We start from the raw sequence: 19144 nt of genomic DNA, 5'->3' as shown, positions 1-19144 counted from the left end.
TTTTCCTCCCAAACTAAATCTCGCTTTCAACAATTAATTCTTAACAGAAAACGAAAGAAATATTTATCAACAGGTGATATAAATCACAATTATTGTGAATGTGCAGCTGCACAGGAAAACACCTCCCTAAAGATTACACTGTGATAAACTGCTGTAAAGTCATGATTTGTAAGAGGAACTGAAAATATGAGAGACCTACACAAGAGTCCAGTGTTCAGTGCTGACATTGGAATTATTTTCTTGTAGTTTAAGGAACATGTATTAAAAATATGAATTTGAAACTCTTTAAAATAACAAAAATCTGTGATGAAATTTCTATTCCGGCCAAATACATAAAACAAAAACAATTTTCTCCAACTGAAGTATTAACACAGATGTGTAAATTTGTCATGCGTGTCTGACTCTTCTTATAGCCTCACACAAACACCCACATGATTTGGTCACTGGAGCATGACAGGGGGTGGGGGTAATCCAGTCTCAGCCTTCAAGTTTCTTTGGTTAGGTAAGAAAATTAGACGATGGCATGCAAAGATCCAGCACATGATGAGTCCTGTCATATCTAGACACCATCCGCTTTCACCTTCTGTTTACTGAAACTGCCGTCCTTCTTTAACCAGAGATATGGAAGAAAGGTAAGGCACTTATTTGGAGTATTTGGAAGTTGACATGTATTGAAATAACACTTTTTTGTGATAAAAGTCATTCTATTCTCATCCATAAGTAGAGATAATAAGTAAAAAGTGGTTATCAGGTCTAACTGCAGTGAAAGGTGTCACGTGTCAAAGCAGACAGTAAACTGTTATGTGCTTTCATGTCCAAATATCACTTTATCTTGCATGGCTGTATTCTGAATCAGCAGTATTTGTAACTGGGAGTTGGCAGGAAGCGGCTGCATAGAGAGGATTCCGGGCATGAAGATAAACTGGGGAACAAGTATTTATATCATTCTGCTCACAGCGATAAAGGCACATAAATACATCCGTCCAGCTGGAGTAAACAATTCACTTTAAAGCTGACCTTCTCTTTCAGCTTTAAGTAGCTCAGATACTTTGGCTGAGGTTGTCTGAAGTGAGAACAAAAACTGAGACGTTTTGATGGTTGGCAGTGCAGGAGGCTCAGAAGAGTCCCCGGAGGTTATTGAGATGCCTGTTTAATTCTCAGAATGCTAATCTTAATACAAAAATAACCCCAGGACTTAGTCAACGCAGAAAAAAAAGAGGAAGTGGTTGAATGGCCTTCTTTCCGATCTACAGCTCTGTGTATACTGAAAAGCAGCGGCTCAGATGTGCTTCTCGTGGTGAAGTGTTCAGACTTTTTTGTTTCTTTTTTAAATCCTTCAAACAGTGTGATCATGCCGTTTATCCGCAAGTACCTATGGTTATGGGTGGTCGTTGGCATGGTTTTCGTGTCTGTGGTGATCAGCATCATCTTCCTTTTCATCTGCAAGTGCGTATCAAGAAAAGGTAGGTTTGAATCTCTGCAGCGCACCTGCCACTAAATACTGAACAAGCCTTCATCTGCACATCAACAACATACATTTTTACCGCTTTTTTCCTGTTCTCACACAGATTTATTCTCTTCCCCTTCTTATAGCAGAAATGTTAAATTGAAAACCTGATAAGCGAAATGTCAAAACATTATGCAACAAGTGTTTGGGAGCTTTAGAGAGTGCGTGAAGGTGTTTTCCTGTAAGTTTGTGTAGAAAAGTTTATTTCAGGGCAGGTATTTGTCCATTGGGTTGTGTGAACTGTCAGACAGCTTTTTTAAGCTGTGGACAGACTGAAACTGCTTGCGTGGTTCAGGAACCAGTGCCTTTTTTTCGTATACACTGTGTACACCCTGTGTACACCCTGTAGCCAAATAGTCCAGTATTTTTGTTATTCGTATTTGCTTTTTTTAGGCATGACTGCTATTTTATGCTATGTATGTTAAGATTTTTTTTACAGGTGTTAAAATAACTTAAACGATTTCTTGTTATTCTTTTAAAATTGCTGATAAACCCCTTAAGTTAACACTTAAAAATGATGCATGTGCTTTTAAAATTTGTCCTTGTCACAAGTAGAAAGATCTAATTCCAGATGTGAGCATGTGCAGAACCCCATCATTCTGCAGTGTTAAATCGCTTGAGAGGCTCTAATCTGTGGTGGCCTTAACTCTGCTCCCGAGTCTGGATGTTCACACATGGCATCATCTACTAAAAATATTTTTTTTTAAACTGAAAAAGAGAAAAATCCTAGAAGCAAAGCAAGGTTGGGAAACAAGAACTTGTGTCATTTCCAGTAATTTTATCTGCACAAAAAGTGCTATTAAAATATGTCCATTCAGCAACCTTAGAGCTTAGTTCAGTTTGTGATTTGGATTAAGCCAGAACAAAACAGAAAGTGTTTTCTAAAGATGTTTTTAACTAAAGGGGTCCTGCTGTGCGTTTTCTTACTTTCTGTCACACACACACACACACACACACACACACACATATAAACTTAGCACAAAATTGATTGCTTGTTTGCAATTGAAATTGTTTCTGTGAGCTAAACTCACTTTCTGGTCTTAAGGTGCTATGTGATGACAGTGAGAGGAAACACGTTACATGGCGCTTACTGAATTCAAGACTGATACAGTACAAGATGCCATCATTGCAACATGTCAGCCTGTGAAATTTCTTCCCTGCATGATCAGTTGTAGGTCTTATCATTGCAAGTATGACACCATCTAAGAGCCTCAGCAACGCAGCCACAAAGTGGCAGACCACATAAATTTATAGAGTGGTCACTGAGTGCTGAGGCGTGTGCTGTCTAAAAGTCACCAACGCCCTGCTGATGCAGCCTCCTCAGAGTGTCCCGAGAGCTTCATGGCATGGGGGTGTCCATGGCTGAACATCTCCTGTAGGTGTAACGTGTAGGTAGCCCTGTACTTTTGTCCATATAATGCATCCTAATATGGTCATCTAAGGCACATAGCTCTACAGCAATGCTTTCTGTTTAAGAGGGGCAGCCAATCAGAAGAAAGATGTCTTAAAGCGAGAAGAGTTAAAATGCCTTATTTAAACAGAGGAAATAACTAAGGGACTGTAAGACTGGTCAGAATGAGACTATTTTGAGCTCTGAGTGATGCAAAGTTACTCTAGTTCAAAAATAAAAAAAGTATGGAGTTAGAGGAATCCCTGTATAATAATGCGTACAAACTAATTTTTTTTCCTGATACTTTAAATGTGTTTTTGGCAGCACTTTCTATTACAGCTCGGTAATGAAGGGGTAATAGTAGGGTAACAAGGGGGAAACTAGAGGGTAATAATGTGGTAATTTCTAAGTTATTACTATGCAATTACCAAAGTAATAACCACGTAATATCCAAATAATATCATGGTAGCAACACTGGTTAGAGTAATATTATGCAGAATTGGATAATAATACAGCTCGGTAATAAAGTGGTAATAGTAAGGTAACAAGGAAGTAACAAGAATGTAATAATTTGGTAATTTCTAAGTTATTACCACTCAATTACCTTCAGTAGTTTCTGTGTAATAAGCACGAAACAGAGCTGCAAAATGCAAAACAGTCTGCTTCTATTTAATAGCACATTAATAACCTGTTAATAAACGTGTGTGATTGTTACCCTGAAATATTATTATGAAATTATTATGTTAATAAATAGAAACGAGCAGTTTTGCATTTTGCGGCTCTGTTTCCTGTTTATTACACATAAGTAAATACCTCATATTACATCACTCTCACTGCCCAAACAAATAAACGAAAGTCTGATAAAACTGACACTGTAGCAAATTTTGTCTGTGATGAGGAACTTTGACCAATACGCAGCTGCTCGATTCTTAACTTGTGCAAAGAAAACAGCACATCACTCTCATTTGAGTTCTGCTGCTCTGGCTACCTGTGAATGTTTAAATAGATTTCAAAATGTTATTATTTATCTTTTAAACGAAGGAAAAGCCCTTAGAAGAGCCCTTCACTGTCTTGTACACATACAACAAAATTTTGGGTGCTCCACACCAACTGTAACAAACAGGAGAAACATATACACACTACAGGAATATATGGAAAAAAGTAAAATACAAATAGAAAAGTGATGCAAACAAAGTCAAAATACTGTACTATGTATAGTTTGTGTATACACTAAAATACACTAATGGGAGTGATAAAAATGCACAGGTATTTTTAAACTGTGTTTGTCCTGTGGTGGTATTGTACGGTCTACAGAGGTATTATGCCCTCAGGTAACAGGTTATCAGCCCAACAACCTCTCTCAGTGACCTGGGATTTACTGTTATTCATCGTGGACTTAGGAATAATCTTCCTTCCACATAAGAATCTGCTCAACAACTGGCCATTTTGAATCACCTTCCTCTTTTTAGTTGCTTTTAGTCACTCATGGTTTGGTCTTTTATTTGACTGTTTTTTTGTTGTTGTTTTTTGACTGGGTTGTTTTAAAAAAAAAATAAAAATAAAAATCCACTTCTGAAGCTCTGGCATCGCAACCATCTCCTGTGGGTGAGAATAAAATGAGTTTGAAATGTACACTCTGTACATTAGGTCATGTTGTGTGCCTGTCTGCATGTCAGAGACATTCATAAAGTTGCTTCTCAGTAAAGGAAGGTTTTTCTTTATCCAGGTCATGACTCATGTACTGTACAGACTGTAAAGCAAGTCTGGGATTTTTAGGCTTTATGAATAAACACCCGGTGTACCATAATCTGACAGTTCAGAAAAACCTAGTTCCTTCCAGAGAAAGCTGTGGTCAGATTTGTGGAAGTTAAGAGTTGAAGCCACGCATCTTCAGGCTTGACTCACCAGAATCAGACAGAACACGAGGGCAGTGTTGAGACTTTGGAATTGGAAATGCATTGCATCAGTTGTGAGGTGAGTGATCCAAAGGCAGGACCTTCCAAAAATAACAGCAAACCTTTATTCAGGCTGAAAAGTCTAACACAAAGTACAAAAAACGTACAAGCAGAAACCAACAAGCCCTCCCTGTAACAAAAACTAAGGGGAAGGACAAGACTATATATTCACATACAGTCAGGACGAACTAAGCATAGGCAGGAAAGGAGACGTTACAAAATGATTTGCAAAAAAGAAATGATGAAACCACAAACATACAGAAATAAAAAAAAAAAAAAAAACAGAAACCACTAGAGTGTATGAAATGTTTTATATAGCTCCACTAAAAGCAAGTGTCAGGGGGCTTGACGCTGGGGAAATGGACAGATGGACAGTAGTCAAAGAGCTAGACAATCTAGTGATGTTTCTTTGTTTTTTCTAGTTCTGTGTGGTTTCTAGTGATATTTAGTCTTTTATTTGTAATATGAGGTGATCAGCAAGATTGAAAGAGGTGGTTTACATGACCTGCTGTGATGTGAGGTTTGCCAGGCAGGAGTAAACGAGGAAGCCCACAGATGAGGTTCATGGATTTAGTGAAGTAGGACATGGTGTGAGGATGTTAGGGATAGGGTGAGATGGAGGCAGATGATCTGCGGTCATGACCTCTAAGGAAGCATCTGAAAAAAGAAGCTTCCTCTGTGTTTCATTGTCTCATTTTTGATAGCACCTGTTCCTCTGCCTCTGTGGCTGCTGTGAGTTTCTTGTCCCTGTGTTTTGCGTTGTTTCGTTTCCTGTGTCAGTTATGTTTCTTGCCGTTTGGACCATGCTGATTGCTTTTGCAGGTGTGTTATCCCTTTTCCCCCCTGTGTGTCTCATTTTCAGTATACTGTTATAAAAGAAACTAAGCTGTTAGGTGTCAAAATGCAATATTGTTTAAATTCCAAAGCCTAAGACCCCAAGAAATCAGAGAAAGTAGCTTCAGAGTATCTAAATCCAGTTTTCGAAGTTCAGTGTCACTAAGCGGTCCAGCTAATGCTAATGAATCATTTCATATATTCTTTTACTTGATGGCCTTCAAGCTGTTGAAAACCAGCAGTATTAAACAGGAACCTGCACACCTGACACACAGGATTGGTTCATTCCACTTATTTACTATGCCCTTAGATTCAAAACAAGTTAGAGCAAACTGAAATGACCCTGAGACACCAGTTTCATTTTTAATTCAACTACCTCTTTTTTTAAAAACTCACAGCTAAACCAACGCATGCACGTGTTCACCACAAATCCTAAGCCGGAAAGGGAAGAGAAACCAAACCATGACACACTATAGAAGCTAAAGTATTTTAAGGGGTTCGTTGCAAGCCAGAAGAAAAACTATTATAACTGTATGAATTACTATTATTAGGGGGTGCCCTCCGGATCTGATTAGCTTAGATGAAACTTTAATGATCCCTGTGGGGAAACTGGGCTGCATCACCACACAGCGGGGCTCCATGCTGGTTTAGCGAATGCACATGTATAAAGAGCTAATAAAATGCAACACAAACACTAATCATAGGTAACAGCATGTGGAGATAAAAGAACACTGTGCGTTTGAAAACAGCAGAGTTGATTGTTTATTAATTTATGCATTTAAATATGTTTTGTTTAGATGCTTTAAACATAACTTAAAAGTACATTTTTTCTCATTTTATCCTATTTAAGCTGCATTTTCCTACAAATACTCTTATATCATATTTGCATTTATTTTTCTCCTTTGTTTGTAGCAACACAATCCAAATCTGTTCTTGCTGAGCTGTGAATAAATCAATTTAAATGGCCTTTTGGTGCAAATATATTGATCTTTTTTCCTAATTGACCTTGAATTAACTGTGTTTTCTTTTTTTCTCCCCAACAGGCAAACACAAAATCAACCATTTAAAAAAGGAATTCAACTTCAAAACTGAGTAATGCCTTCTCTAATGCATAAATGTATACTTATCATATAACAGTGAATGCACACAATGGATTGTACTGTACTAAAAACAGGCGCAGGTTTACATTTAAAGAATCAGACTTGTTGTTTTTATTGCTATTGCCTAAGTTATGCTTCAGTGAGAAGACTATGTCGCTTCTATGTTTATTGTTTTTATTAATAAGCAGTGTTTTTTTTTTTTATCAAACTGGGAGCTATTTCTCACATTTTCATTTGCAATGCTAAGCTAAACTAACCAGAAAAAGTGCTTCAGTGCTGAATCATGAAATTCCCAACACAGCTGATGGTGTTTTCAACAAGCAAAACTAATTTTAAACCAACTTTATTTGCACAAATTGGATTGATATATTTTGTGTGTTTAAATTGACTCTGCATAGCTAGCTATAATGCTAACTGTAAGCTGCATTTGTAACAACCACACAGAGTATATATACAGTCTATAGCAACAACAAACTTTCAGACATGAGTTCTTACTGAAATACAGCTGTTTTAATATTGGTTGGAATAAAAAATCACAAGCAAATATGATAATACATATAGCAAACATGCTAAAAATAGTGTATTAGCTAAACTACTTCCACCATTCATTCTGTGGGCTGTGATGTTCTGACACATCCAGGATGTAACCAGTATAAAAATATGATACATTATAAATGTAGGTTTTTTTGTTTCCTTTTAAGGGGATGAAAAAATTTGGCTGGGGGAGTATAGTATCAAAATCATTTTCCCTGTTCTCTGACATCTGCGTAACCTTTCATGTAGCGTAACAGTAACATACAAAAAGTAACCAGCTCCCCATTGCAGAACCATCCATACCATCTCTTCCTCTTATCCTTGTTAGGGTCGCGGTGGGCGGAGCTACCATAGGGCTACAAAATAACATCAAAAATATGTCACATTTAGACTTTAAAAGTTTATATGTCACATTTATGGTGTTCTGTTACATTTTTACAAAGTTGCAGAAAAATATGTGGTTTGGTTATTTTCCAAGCATGCCAGTGTTAGATAGAGATGAATTTCTTGGGGTTTTTTTATTGGGGGGTGGGTGGTCAACATGAGCTTGTAACTGATGGATTTCAATTGCGCTTACATGCAAACAATCCTTGAGAGTTGTCCATCATACTAGACATGATACAGTCAGCAGTTGCTAGGGAAGTGTGTCCCTTCTCCAACTGGTTGGCAGTGGTTCTTTGAGGTTTCTGGCTGTCACTGGGTGAAATCAATTGCAAAAATGGAACTGAACCAAAAACCTCCCAGTGATTGTTTTGGTTGCTAGCAGATTTCCATGCTTACCTGTAATTTTTCATGCCAAGGATGACTCTCTAATACCAAGGTACAATGAGTTACAGTAATCCAGCTGAGTTGTAATAAAAGCATGGATTACTGTTCTGAAATTATCTTTTGACAGGATGAGTTTTGGCCAGTTGCCTCAGCTGAAATAAGCTGGATTTCACTACTGCTCTGACTTGATTGTCAAATCTAAAATCCCTATCCATTTTAAAACCCAAATTGGTGACAATGGGCATACTGTGCTAGAGGGTCCATGTCCACAGGAAAGGATTCCCCAGTGACACCGAGCCCAAAAGACAAAACCTGTGTCTTATTTTCACTTTTTCAAGACAATCATTTAGTGTTTGCATGGAGTGGTAATTTTTCTTTCTCCGGGCATATATACCTGAATATCATCTGCACAGAAATGGAAAGCAGTTTTTTGCCTTCTGAAAATAGAGCCAAGGAGCAGGAGAAAAGGGAGAAAAGCAGAGGTCAGAATCAGAATACTTTATTAAACCCCAACGAAATTATGTGGTTACAGCTGCTCCAAGACAATAAGAACAGTAGCAGACTGAACTAAATTGCAAAATATAAGAAATAGCAGTAATATATACAAATAAAACAATTATAAATATCCAGAAAATTACAGCGATTTAATATACATGATTGACATTTTACTCTAAACAGTAAAACTTTGTTATTTTCACCCTAGAGGATGTGTAACGATTACACTGTGTACTGTGCATTAGTTGGAGTTCCACGTATTGATCAACATAGTAGTGTTAGCATAACACACAGTATGTGACATTTATGTTGTACTATTTGGAAACTTCTTTTGCAAGGCTTCCGAAAAGTCTCTGTGTGGTCTGTTTATTTCACGACTACAGCAGTGTAACCAGTGATAATGTCACAAACTTGTGACCAAATGTTACATTGAACCAGCAGCTCGCTCTTACCACAAAACTTAAAATGACAGCAAGACTTTGTAACTGATATATTTCAGTAGGAAGTATAATTCAAGTCTGCGTCATGTATCCAAACCAAGAAAATGAGAGAAACCAAGGAACCAGAGCTTTTAAAGTACTGTTGTGTTAAGCATTGTGTTTTAACCCAAACAGTGATTGTTTTCCAAACCTAACCAAATAGGTTTAATAGGCAAAGGTAAGAAAGTTGGTTATATAAGTAAGTTAAAAGTAGTTATATCCTAAATCTCAGCAGTTTTAATGGCTAAACTTTAAAAATGGATAGTTTTTTTTCAGTTAATAATAGATTTAAAAATTAAATGAATATGAAAATCTGTGACACGCAGGATTCAAAGTTGAGTCTCTAGTGTGCACAGCAAATTGGCTTCCTCCACTACCTATCCCTCCAACTTACAAAATATGTGCAAGTGAAAAAAAAACTATAATTTTGTTCACATGGATACAAATCAGATTTGGGCCAAACCAGAAAAGTGCTGTTAATTCACAAATAAGTCCAAAACAAAGAATTCTATTGGCTCTTTAACAGCAACTGTACCACAAATCGTGAAGGATCTTTTAAAGCAGCAGCAGCTGGCTTTTCCACAGACAGACGGAAAATCATGTTCAGTGGAAAGTTCATGTCCAAAAGCAGGAATTAAAAGATGTGACTTCATGAACTACCATCAGACTGTGTTGGGCATTTTGTGTTTTGAGTTTCATTTATAAATTCTAGTTCTTTATGTTATTTACTCAGCTTTCTCTCTTTTGCCACATTTCAGTCTGTACAAGTCATCTCATATACATTATTAATATTAATATTATCATAATCAATAAGCTATGAGGCAATTTTTTTATTCATTTAAATAAATGATGTATTTATGTTTCCCCATATTTTCCATCTATTCCTTATATATTTAAGGGACCATGTAGCTTAAACATGTCTGTTGTACCAAAGTAAGCTCTGCAGACTTTACACTACAGCATGCTCACATCCAGATTCAGACATTGCAGATGTTCTTTAACGTAGATTTTTTCACTTGACATTTTCTCTTCTCTGCAAATTTGCAGGAGCAACAAATACCAGGAGAGAAGCATTGAAACGGGCACTCCTCCTCTACCTCCGCGGACACAGTTTCTCATGGCAGGCAAGACTTTATTATATCTCTCAGTGGCTCCAACAGATTGCCCCTCCTCTTTTAAAACCGCGCTTCTATCTCTCACTTTCAGATCATTGAAATTAAAGCCTCATCCAGTCTGCCATTTGACCATAAACCACAAGCTAAAGGGCAGCGCATGTTCACCAGTTTACATGGCAGTGACAGTTTTATGCACAAGATTCAGATCCAAGACAGCTCCACATATTCTGATCCAAGCTGAGGTTTCAAACTTACTAAGAAGTTTTTATGATGTTTATTTTGTTAAGGATTTGTTGCCATGATGCCAGGTCTCTCTTGGAAATGAGATTTTAAATCTCAATGAGATTTTTACCTGAATAAATAAAGGACTAATGAAAACAAGGAAAGTGCTGCTTATTTTACAAGTCAGACCAAAACGAAGAATATTTTTGGCTTGATGACGACATTGTGACTGTACCACAAACTGCGGAAGGATACACAGCAGTCTGCTCCTTCTCATTTTTAAATTCAGACTTATTAAAAGTAGAATGGGAGGCAGAGCCTTCACCTTCAAGACACCAGCTCCCAGTTTGGATTTGAGAGACGCTACTTATAAAATTAGGCTTAAAACTTTCTTTTTTGATAAAGGGTTAGATTGGGGACCATCTAATTGTTGATCATCTAATAACTGTAGGCTCTTTACCTTAGAATACAAACATGATAACCCTTTCAGGCGGCTGTTGCTGTGAAATTGAACTGAGCTGAATTGAATAACAGAAAACATTTATGAGTTTCAGAAATGTAAAGTCAAACTGGTGAATTTCACAAAACAAGTAATAACCTCAAGATGTTTAGTCCAGTCAACAGCTGACAAACATCCATAGTGTGGCGAGCTCAGGCAAGGAGGAGAGAAAGACTTCCACTTTGACTTAATATGCCTGCCTTAGCTGTAATGCTAAGCTACAGGGAGCACAGCTGTTTATTAGGAATGCCCCTTCACCCACAACAGCAGCAAGAGGTGGTGCACAGAAACAGCCGTGTTAATCACAGTGCTAACCACATAAAACACAAAACACATACAGCTGCAGAAATGTTATACACTAACACAAAAATGGCAAATCAACACCAGATACCTGTAACTGTTGTATAACACAAAAACCTAGAACACATAAACATCATGTATACAGTCCCATAAGTCACCAGGCCAGCGGCCCCTCCCCCTAGCCCGCTACAATAGATAGGTTTTTTCTTGTTTAAATTTTTCCAGTTTGATATGTTAATTTTTTATGTGACATCAGCACTTTGCAAGTAGTAATATTAAAGTATTACTACTATTAATAAGAATTGCACTTAAGAAGAAAACTGAGTGGTCAACAGAGAGTTTTCTCTTTAAACAAGCCGAGAACGTTGATTCTGTTGATCTGAATGCAGCGTTTTCAGCAGAAGAAATGTTTTCTCACTCGTCCGAGTGACTTCTTCAGTCTTGGCTTACTGCAGGTTTCCCCAACCTTGTAAAAATTTTTCACAATTAACGAAACTAACACCTTTGACTAACAATGGGCTGTGAGGTCAGTTTCATTATGATTGATGTGCCAGTCGACATCACCGTTGCTCATGACTTGCTCATCATTGGTCATCAGTACCATTCACAGAGAGTTAGGGAATGACTGCAATCACAACACTGTAAGATGGTGAAAGATGAACCCTTCTGCTTTTCTGGTTGCTAAGTCTGTGAAGATGATGTTGTAACATCCTGATGACACGCAGTTTGTCCTCCAGTAGATGATGAGACTCAAAACTTAAATACTGATCAGTGTTGTTGGTTCATGGTACACACAGACTTGTCCCCCATTACTGATGGAAAACTCACCGTCTGAGAAAACTAGCCTGTCATTTCTTACTCCTCCTCCACCCTGGACAACTTGATATGTTTGTCCACTAAGTTAATGAAGTCAGTCAATTCTGATATGTGTTGAGGTTTGGTTTTCAGCCAGGTGTTGTCCACATACCTGAACTAATGGCTCAGTGGTGTTCCAGGAAAGGATAACATAATTTTCTACTTTTTCCATTTACAAGTTAGCTACACTGAGCGAAACTATGGAATCCACGGTGCACCCATGTTCCTGCCCATAGTACTGGGATTGAAGATGCTGCGTTCAGATGAACAGAATCAACTTGGTGGAGCTTCCTTACCTTGATGATAAAGCATTCATCGAGACAGACTTTACTAGCTTAGTTAATGTTTTATGCAAGCTTGTTTCCACCACTGAAAAAGTCCTTTTTTGGCATCAGCAAGTCAGAAGTTGAGGTTATTTTGTTTAGTAAGTCTAAATTTCAAGATTAAAACCCAAAATTTATGTTATGGGAGGCAAAAAATGTTTGTCTTTATCTTGTTTTTTTCCAGTGGTGGAATCAAGCTTCTATGAGGATTCTATGGAAGCTCATAGTTTTGTTTTTTATCCACAAAACCAAACAAATTAGTCAAATGTTTTGCTGAGGCTGTCAGTAACTTTACCCAGCTTTGTTCATGTTTAGCCAGAAGGGCTTCACTAAATAAAACCATAGGTAGTAGATAAGATGGATGTAGTCACTCTGGCAGTTATTGGTTGTTAAAGGAGTGTTGAAATTGGATTTTATGTATGATCTGATACCTTTGTGTTGGTGGTTTTCCTGCATTATTATAATAAATGTTGGTCCCGAATCAACACTGCCATAGACTAGTCAACTGTTTGGAGAACTCAGTTTGCATTAACAAAGAAGTTAGCTAATGCAATTGAAAGGTATCACAAGCAAGCTAACAGCAAGCTAAACTTTGTAATATATTCATTATAATGTATAAATGAATAAAAATAACACTTGAAATCCTTACTGTTTGCTCCAGCAGAAAGTTCTATGTAAACAACGATTTATTTATTTTTTATTATTAAAACAACAACAACATTTTCCCCACTTTACAAAGCTTTGACATAATGATTGGTCGATTGGATTGTTGATCCTAGACTAATATTAATAATGATGATGCGGGGACAACAGCTGCACCTGGGTATCCGATCTGATTCTGGAATCGTACATGTGTGATTGTTGGCCACTGAGCACATCTTGAATAATCCTTCCTTCTGACTCGTAAGCCTCAGTTATACTGTCCATGTTTGCAAGTCCCAACGTCCAAGGACCTTTGTAGTTTCCTGCTTTAAGCCTTCTTTATCAAATTATCAAAATGGTTTCAAAAGTCTCTCACTTGCCAGCATGAGAGATAAGAAAGCCTCATTACATTAAACCCACGTAGCTTCCTCAGTGAGTTTTTCATATGTCCAAAAGTAGTCAGCTTGTATTTTTGTTTATTTGCTCATATTCTTGATGTGCTTTTGAAACCTAAGAGTGTGATCCGAGATAACTCCTGAATATTCAACTACGTGGTCATTTTGTTTGTTTTTTTTACATTCAACATAAATATTTGCCTTTTGTGTAAACTTCATAGCAACACTGTAAGTTTTCTAAATATTCAATCTGGAGACCAGTTGGCATCCTCTGGTTGCTAGGGGAAAATATGTATTTCCTGATTGGTGGTTGGTTGCTGAAGGTTGTAGCTATATTTACTGCAGCAATAATGCACAATTTACCTTGAAGGCTAATAGTCTTTGTTTTTAGTATGCATGGTGCTTTTCAACATTTTACTCTGTTTGGTGAGGAGTTGGTGCGTATTTGCAGGCAGATCTTCCATGTGACTGTGGCAGCCTGCTGGTGGGAGGTTTCCAGTGCACAACTGTATAACTCTTTGAAAATAATTCCACCTAGCAACTTCCAGAAACTACTCATCAGCTGGTTTGGTAACACACTTTTTCCCCTTGTAACCTCTAGTTTCCAATGAGTCACTTACCGGTCCAGTCTAGGCCTGCATGACTAGGGCTGTAACTAACAATTTTACAGCAACTGTCAGCAACCTCCAGCAACCACTCAGCAATCACTGAGGAATAGCATATTTTTCACAGTGTGACTGGGGCCTTAGGTATAGCCTCAGGCTGCTGGGAGATGTGCCACGACGCACCGACCATCTCTTCTCCACCCCATTGTGTTTCTTCTGCTATCACTGCAGGGTAACTTTTATTCTCTTTCTTTCCTTGTTTTTGGTCTCTCTGTGCTCTTCTTTTCTGTCTTCTCTTTCCCCTCACCCCCATTGCTGCTCACTGCCCCTCCCTGAGTCTGGTTCTGTTGAGGGTCTCTTCCTGTTAAAGGGGAGTTCTTCCTCCCCACTGATGCCAAGTGCCAAGTCTAACTGTAACAATCGTCTAACCCTTAAATATGGAATTTGCTGTTTCAGAAGCCCAAAGCTACGAGAACCTGGCTGAGGAGAGCCAGAGCATCCACGACTACGAGGATGGCAACTGTGAGCAGGATCTAAGCAACCACGAGGAAAGCATCCATGACTACGAGGATGGCAACTGTGAGCAGGATCTAACCAACCACGAGGAAAGCATCCACGACTACGAGGAAAGCACAGAACTCCAGGCTGACTACATCAAGATGGAGGGAGACATAAAGTTTCCTCCTCCTCCAGTCTTCAACAGCATGAACAGTAGTGTTTTGGAGGCCCAAAGCTATGAGAACCTGGCTGAGGAGAGCCAGAGCATCCACGACTACGAGGATGGCAACTGTGAGCAGGATCTAACCAACCACGAGGAAAGCATCCACGACTACGAGGAGAGCACAGAACTCCAGGCTGACTACATCAAGATGGAGGGAGACATAAAGTTTCCTCCTCCTCCAGTCTTCAACAGCATGAACGGTAGTGTTTTGGAGGCCCAAAGCTATGAGAACCTGGCTGAAGAGAACGACTATGTGGAGAGCATGGACAATCAGCCGGACTATGTAAAGGTGGACGGGGAAGATCAAGCAGGAGACAACACCTCCACGGAAGACTATGATGACATCGGGGGTGAAGAACAGGATGAGGAGGACTACGATGATGTGGGATAAACACAACACAACGAGATGGAGACACTTTTGAATTCTGCTGAGCAGAGATTACCTTTACTGCAGATTTCTCTTGTCATTTTGTATTTTTTTTAATAACATTCATAAAAAATAGAAAACAATTGAAGACACTGAAATCTGCCGAGTGGTGTCGAGACAACTGGTTTGATCTTTAAGAGGTTTGATTCTTTTTAATATATCAAAAACTTCTGTTTTTCATCTGAATGTTGTAATAATTTTTTTTACTGAATACATTAACAAGCAGTGACTTGCACAGGGTCCCAGATTACGATGATATCTGGGTTTGCAAACTACACATGAAAGCAATCAAACAATATTTCTTTGTCTTCTTCTGACTTAAATGTCAGAAGAAACCAAGATCTTTGGTTTTAAACATGAAGGTTTTGCATATATCATGTATAGATCATTCCCATGCTTTTTGAGAAAGAACAGAATATGTTTAACTGTTGCTGGAGGCTTTCGTTATGCTCAGTTTGGAGAGATTTGGTACTTTTTTAATGAGCTGAACCAACTACATCAACAGTGAAAGTAAGGTTTTTGTTGTATGAATATAAAATAATTGTAGAAACACAAAAAAATATTGGAGCTTCAAATTTGATCCTGTTTGAAATCTGAAAGTCTGTAATTGCAAGAGCCCGAGATGTTCTTCTTTCTTTATGTGTTTGATTTATTTATACACATGAGCACTGATAGAAGAATAATATGTAATTTTTTTGTTTTTTTGCTTCTTTTCCAAACTGAATATCAGTGTAAAGGGAGTCTCCCCCTGTCCAGATCCCAAACATTATCAGTGAGGAGTCTGACTATAGATCATATGATGAGTTTGTTTACTTCTGTATATGAGTTGGTCCGTTTGACTGGTTAATAAATGGGGGAATCAGCAGGCAGTGATGACATGTTTGCATGATCACATCCTGAGCAGTGAGTGAGTGGGGCACAGGGGCAGTGATTACAGTGGTTGGTTATGTGGATGCACAGTATCTATACGGTCCTGCGAAAAACTAAGGATTGATTTGTGGTTCAGTAGCTTATCCACATTCAGCAGCAATAACTCAGAGTAATTGTTTTTTGTATGACTTTGTCATGGTTGTAAAAAAACTTTGCTTCACGTCTTTCGTTTACGTACAGCTCTCTTGAGGATGCGCCACAGCATTTTAGTCAGGCTGAGGTCTGCACTTTAATTCTTTTCTTTTATTCACCATGATGTTGTAGATTTGCTGCTGTGCTTGGGATCATTGTTCTGCTGAGTCAGCGAATTTGGGTCACGCTTTAACTGCTGGACAGATGGCCTCACATTTGACTCTAGAATACTTTGGGAAATACTTTGGTATACAGAGGAGTTCATGGGAGACTAAAAGGTGTCCTGTGACTGTGAAACAAGCCCAAATCATCACCCCTCCACCACCGTGCATCACAGTTACTATAGTGTGTTGGTTTTTGCCAGATGTACTTTGCACAATGTCCTTACATTTGCAAGGACATCGTTCTTGCAACTTTGCAACCCTAATCCAAGCCACCATGTTCATTTTAGACAGAAGAGACTTTCTTCTGGCAACTTTCTGAACAAACCATACTTGTTCAGTCTTTTTCTAACTGTACTGTCATGAACTTCAACATTTAACATACTATCTGTCGCCCGAGATCTGGCACTGGGAATTTTGCAGTTTCATTGAGCATTGCACCGTGTGACCCTGGCTGAATTTCCAGGGACATTTACGTCTGGGAATATCATGGCATAATGTTAACACATATCTGAATGCTCCAGACCAACAAACTGCCAAATCGTCTGCTTTTGTAGAGGTGGTCACACTCTTGGCTGTCTATTAACTGAAGAATGGCTCAGCATGGGTAAGATACTGAACCTGGAGTTTCCCCTGATACATCCATTGGGATTTGAGTGCGTGCGTGAATGTTAGAGGAGGTGCTCGGGTATAGAAAAAGCTTGTGTGTGATTGGGTGAAAGAGGTAGCAAAAAAGCACTTTGAGTGCCCGGTTACAGTAGAAAAGTGCTGTATAAGTCCATTTACCATTTGATTCATATGGAAGCAGTAAAGATGTACTCAGTATCTCACAGGACTGCTTAGAGTCCCACATATTTAAGCTGTATGTCAGCAGGAACCAGGATTATAACCTTATGTGTATTTATATTTTGGGTGACTCATCGCAGGTTAGGAAGTTACCACCTTCTTTACCTGTGCAGGTGGCAAGAGGATGCAGGTGAGGCTGGAGAGACAATGAGAGGAGGTGGTAGATTGCTCCGAGGTTGCCTTTTGTCTTTATTTCGTTGTCATTTGTTATTAAGATTTTTGTTAATAAATGTCACTTTTTTGCACACATTCCTGCCTCAAGAACTGCTTTATAAACACTCCTTTAAAAACTTTGTGGTCTCAACCACCTTCTGTGTGGGGTCTGTTTATCAAGGCCCGTTATGAAATCTCAGGTGTTTTTGCCTTTGTAATCTTGCTGTTTTGAAACTGGATGTGACGACCGAGCAAGCTGTGGCTCTAACTTTTACACTGAACCCTCATTGACTAACAAACCTGTCCAATGCCCTGAGTAATCCTCCTTTCTAAAACAGAATGACTAAAATGTACAAAATGGACTCATTGTTATATTCGATATGATCTGTAATGACTGAGCCTTTTCAGTGAGTAGAATTGTGGGTAATTGTCTATATAACGGAAAAGCCTTTCACTGTTATAATTTGATCATTTTGTCACTTTAGAGTCATGTAACATACTAAAATACTTCACGACTTATTATTCTATGATAATTTTACCATTCGTTTTATTATGCTCTGTATATTTCTTATAATGGACAAATATATGGCAATCTAATAGTGACTGAATATGTCTATTTTAAACATGTTTTAACCTATTTTAAACAGTTTATAATTGTCTATTTAAAGCCTGATTTTTTTCTCATTTTTTTGTGCTACGAAGCTCCAGTTTATCAAAAAACTATTAAAAATAACCAAAATGGTAAGCCACACTGTTACACACACGCTGTGGTTTGCTGCTTTAAATACTCACTTGAACATGAAATAGATCACAATACTGAGCTATTTTATGAAATATATTTTAGTGACCAGTTTGTTGGTTTAGAGTTATACAGCATAGGGAAACAGCAGCAGTGGTGGCATTTTAACTGACATCAACAAAATAACTTGAAAGTAACAGACACATAATCAACGCAGTGATCAAAATGAAACTGTAAGTTTAATTACAGTTACTTTTACAGATGGTGTCATACTGTGCATACAGCTTCCCTTTAAGCCAGACTTTTGCATAACTAATGCCTGCTGAGCACTGGAGAAAGTCTGTAGACATTCTGGTGTATGCCTCTCCTCCTGTAGCCACACTGCCCCCTGTGGGGAGGTTTGGCTTAGCACTGTAAATATCATTTCCTTACAAGCCCAAAAAGATGTAGGACTGAGGGAAGTAACATAAAACTAGATGGGGGGACATCTAGTTTGAAAAGCTTTATTGCCAAGATGTTAACAAAACGAAGAATAAGTTAACTTCAGGCAGAATCAAGGCCAACACAACAAATGAAATGAGTCTAACTTAAAATAACAACTGATTAACAGAAAGATTACAAGCCTACACCTCAATTCCCTCCAAACTTCCCCGGGTTACAGTAACAGAAGGCAAAAAAGGACAAATCAATCAGGTTAACAACGAAAATCAAGCTAGCCAGAAACATAAGGAGCCAAACAAAAACCAGGCAAGCAAAGCTAAGGCTAGCAGCACACACTCAAAAACGCTGATACTCTGACAACCAATAGAAAAAACGCCCAAGGTCCCTGAAGTGTAGCTTCAGTCAGCTTATAGAGGCCCTGGAGAGCATCCACTGGCTGCAGGACTCAGACCTCAGCTAATGACATGAAAATCAGGATCAGCAGGAGGGAAGTGTGAAAGCCAGAGGTCAGGACCTGGAAACAGCATGGCTTTACATCATTTTAAAGGAATGTAGCACAAGGTGGAAGTTTACTTT

The 19144-nt window shown here is 38.4% G+C and overlaps 1 protein-coding gene across 2 annotated transcripts; it reads left to right on the top strand.

Moving 5' to 3' along the window:
- The first annotated feature begins 358 nt into the window (after positions 1-358).
- On the top strand, positions 359-17484 carry LOC102083076 (uncharacterized). 2 transcript variants are annotated; one of them, XM_025910763.1, is made up of 6 exons: positions 359-632; positions 1345-1463; positions 6730-6778; positions 10110-10186; positions 14475-14566; positions 14624-17484. In XM_025910763.1, exons 1-6 carry the CDS (start codon positions 622-624, stop codon positions 15128-15130), a joined length of 855 nt encoding a protein of 284 aa, XP_025766548.1. In that variant the 5' UTR covers positions 359-621; the 3' UTR covers positions 15131-17484. The 2 variants fall into 2 exon arrangements, with proteins under 2 accessions (XP_025766548.1, XP_005458314.1); XM_005458257.4 differs by having other exon boundaries at positions 397-632; positions 14475-17484.
- The last annotated feature ends 1660 nt before the right edge of the window (positions 17485-19144 follow it).

This window comes from Oreochromis niloticus, linkage group LG10 (genome assembly GCF_001858045.2).
Source record: "Oreochromis niloticus isolate F11D_XX linkage group LG10, O_niloticus_UMD_NMBU, whole genome shotgun sequence".
Taxonomy (NCBI): domain Eukaryota; kingdom Metazoa; phylum Chordata; class Actinopteri; order Cichliformes; family Cichlidae; genus Oreochromis; species Oreochromis niloticus.
This window is presented reverse-complemented; position numbering and strand designations above follow the sequence as displayed.

Bases quoted from the DNA above. Each gene is read 5' to 3' on its own strand.
- LOC102083076 (XM_005458257.4), top strand. The intron at 1,464-6,729 runs GTAGGTTTGAAT...TCTCCCCAACAG, and splicing joins CAAGTGCGTATCAAGAAAAG to GCAAACACAAAATCAACCAT. The intron at 10,187-14,474 runs GCAAGACTTTAT...TTGCTGTTTCAG, and splicing joins GACACAGTTTCTCATGGCAG to AAGCCCAAAGCTACGAGAAC.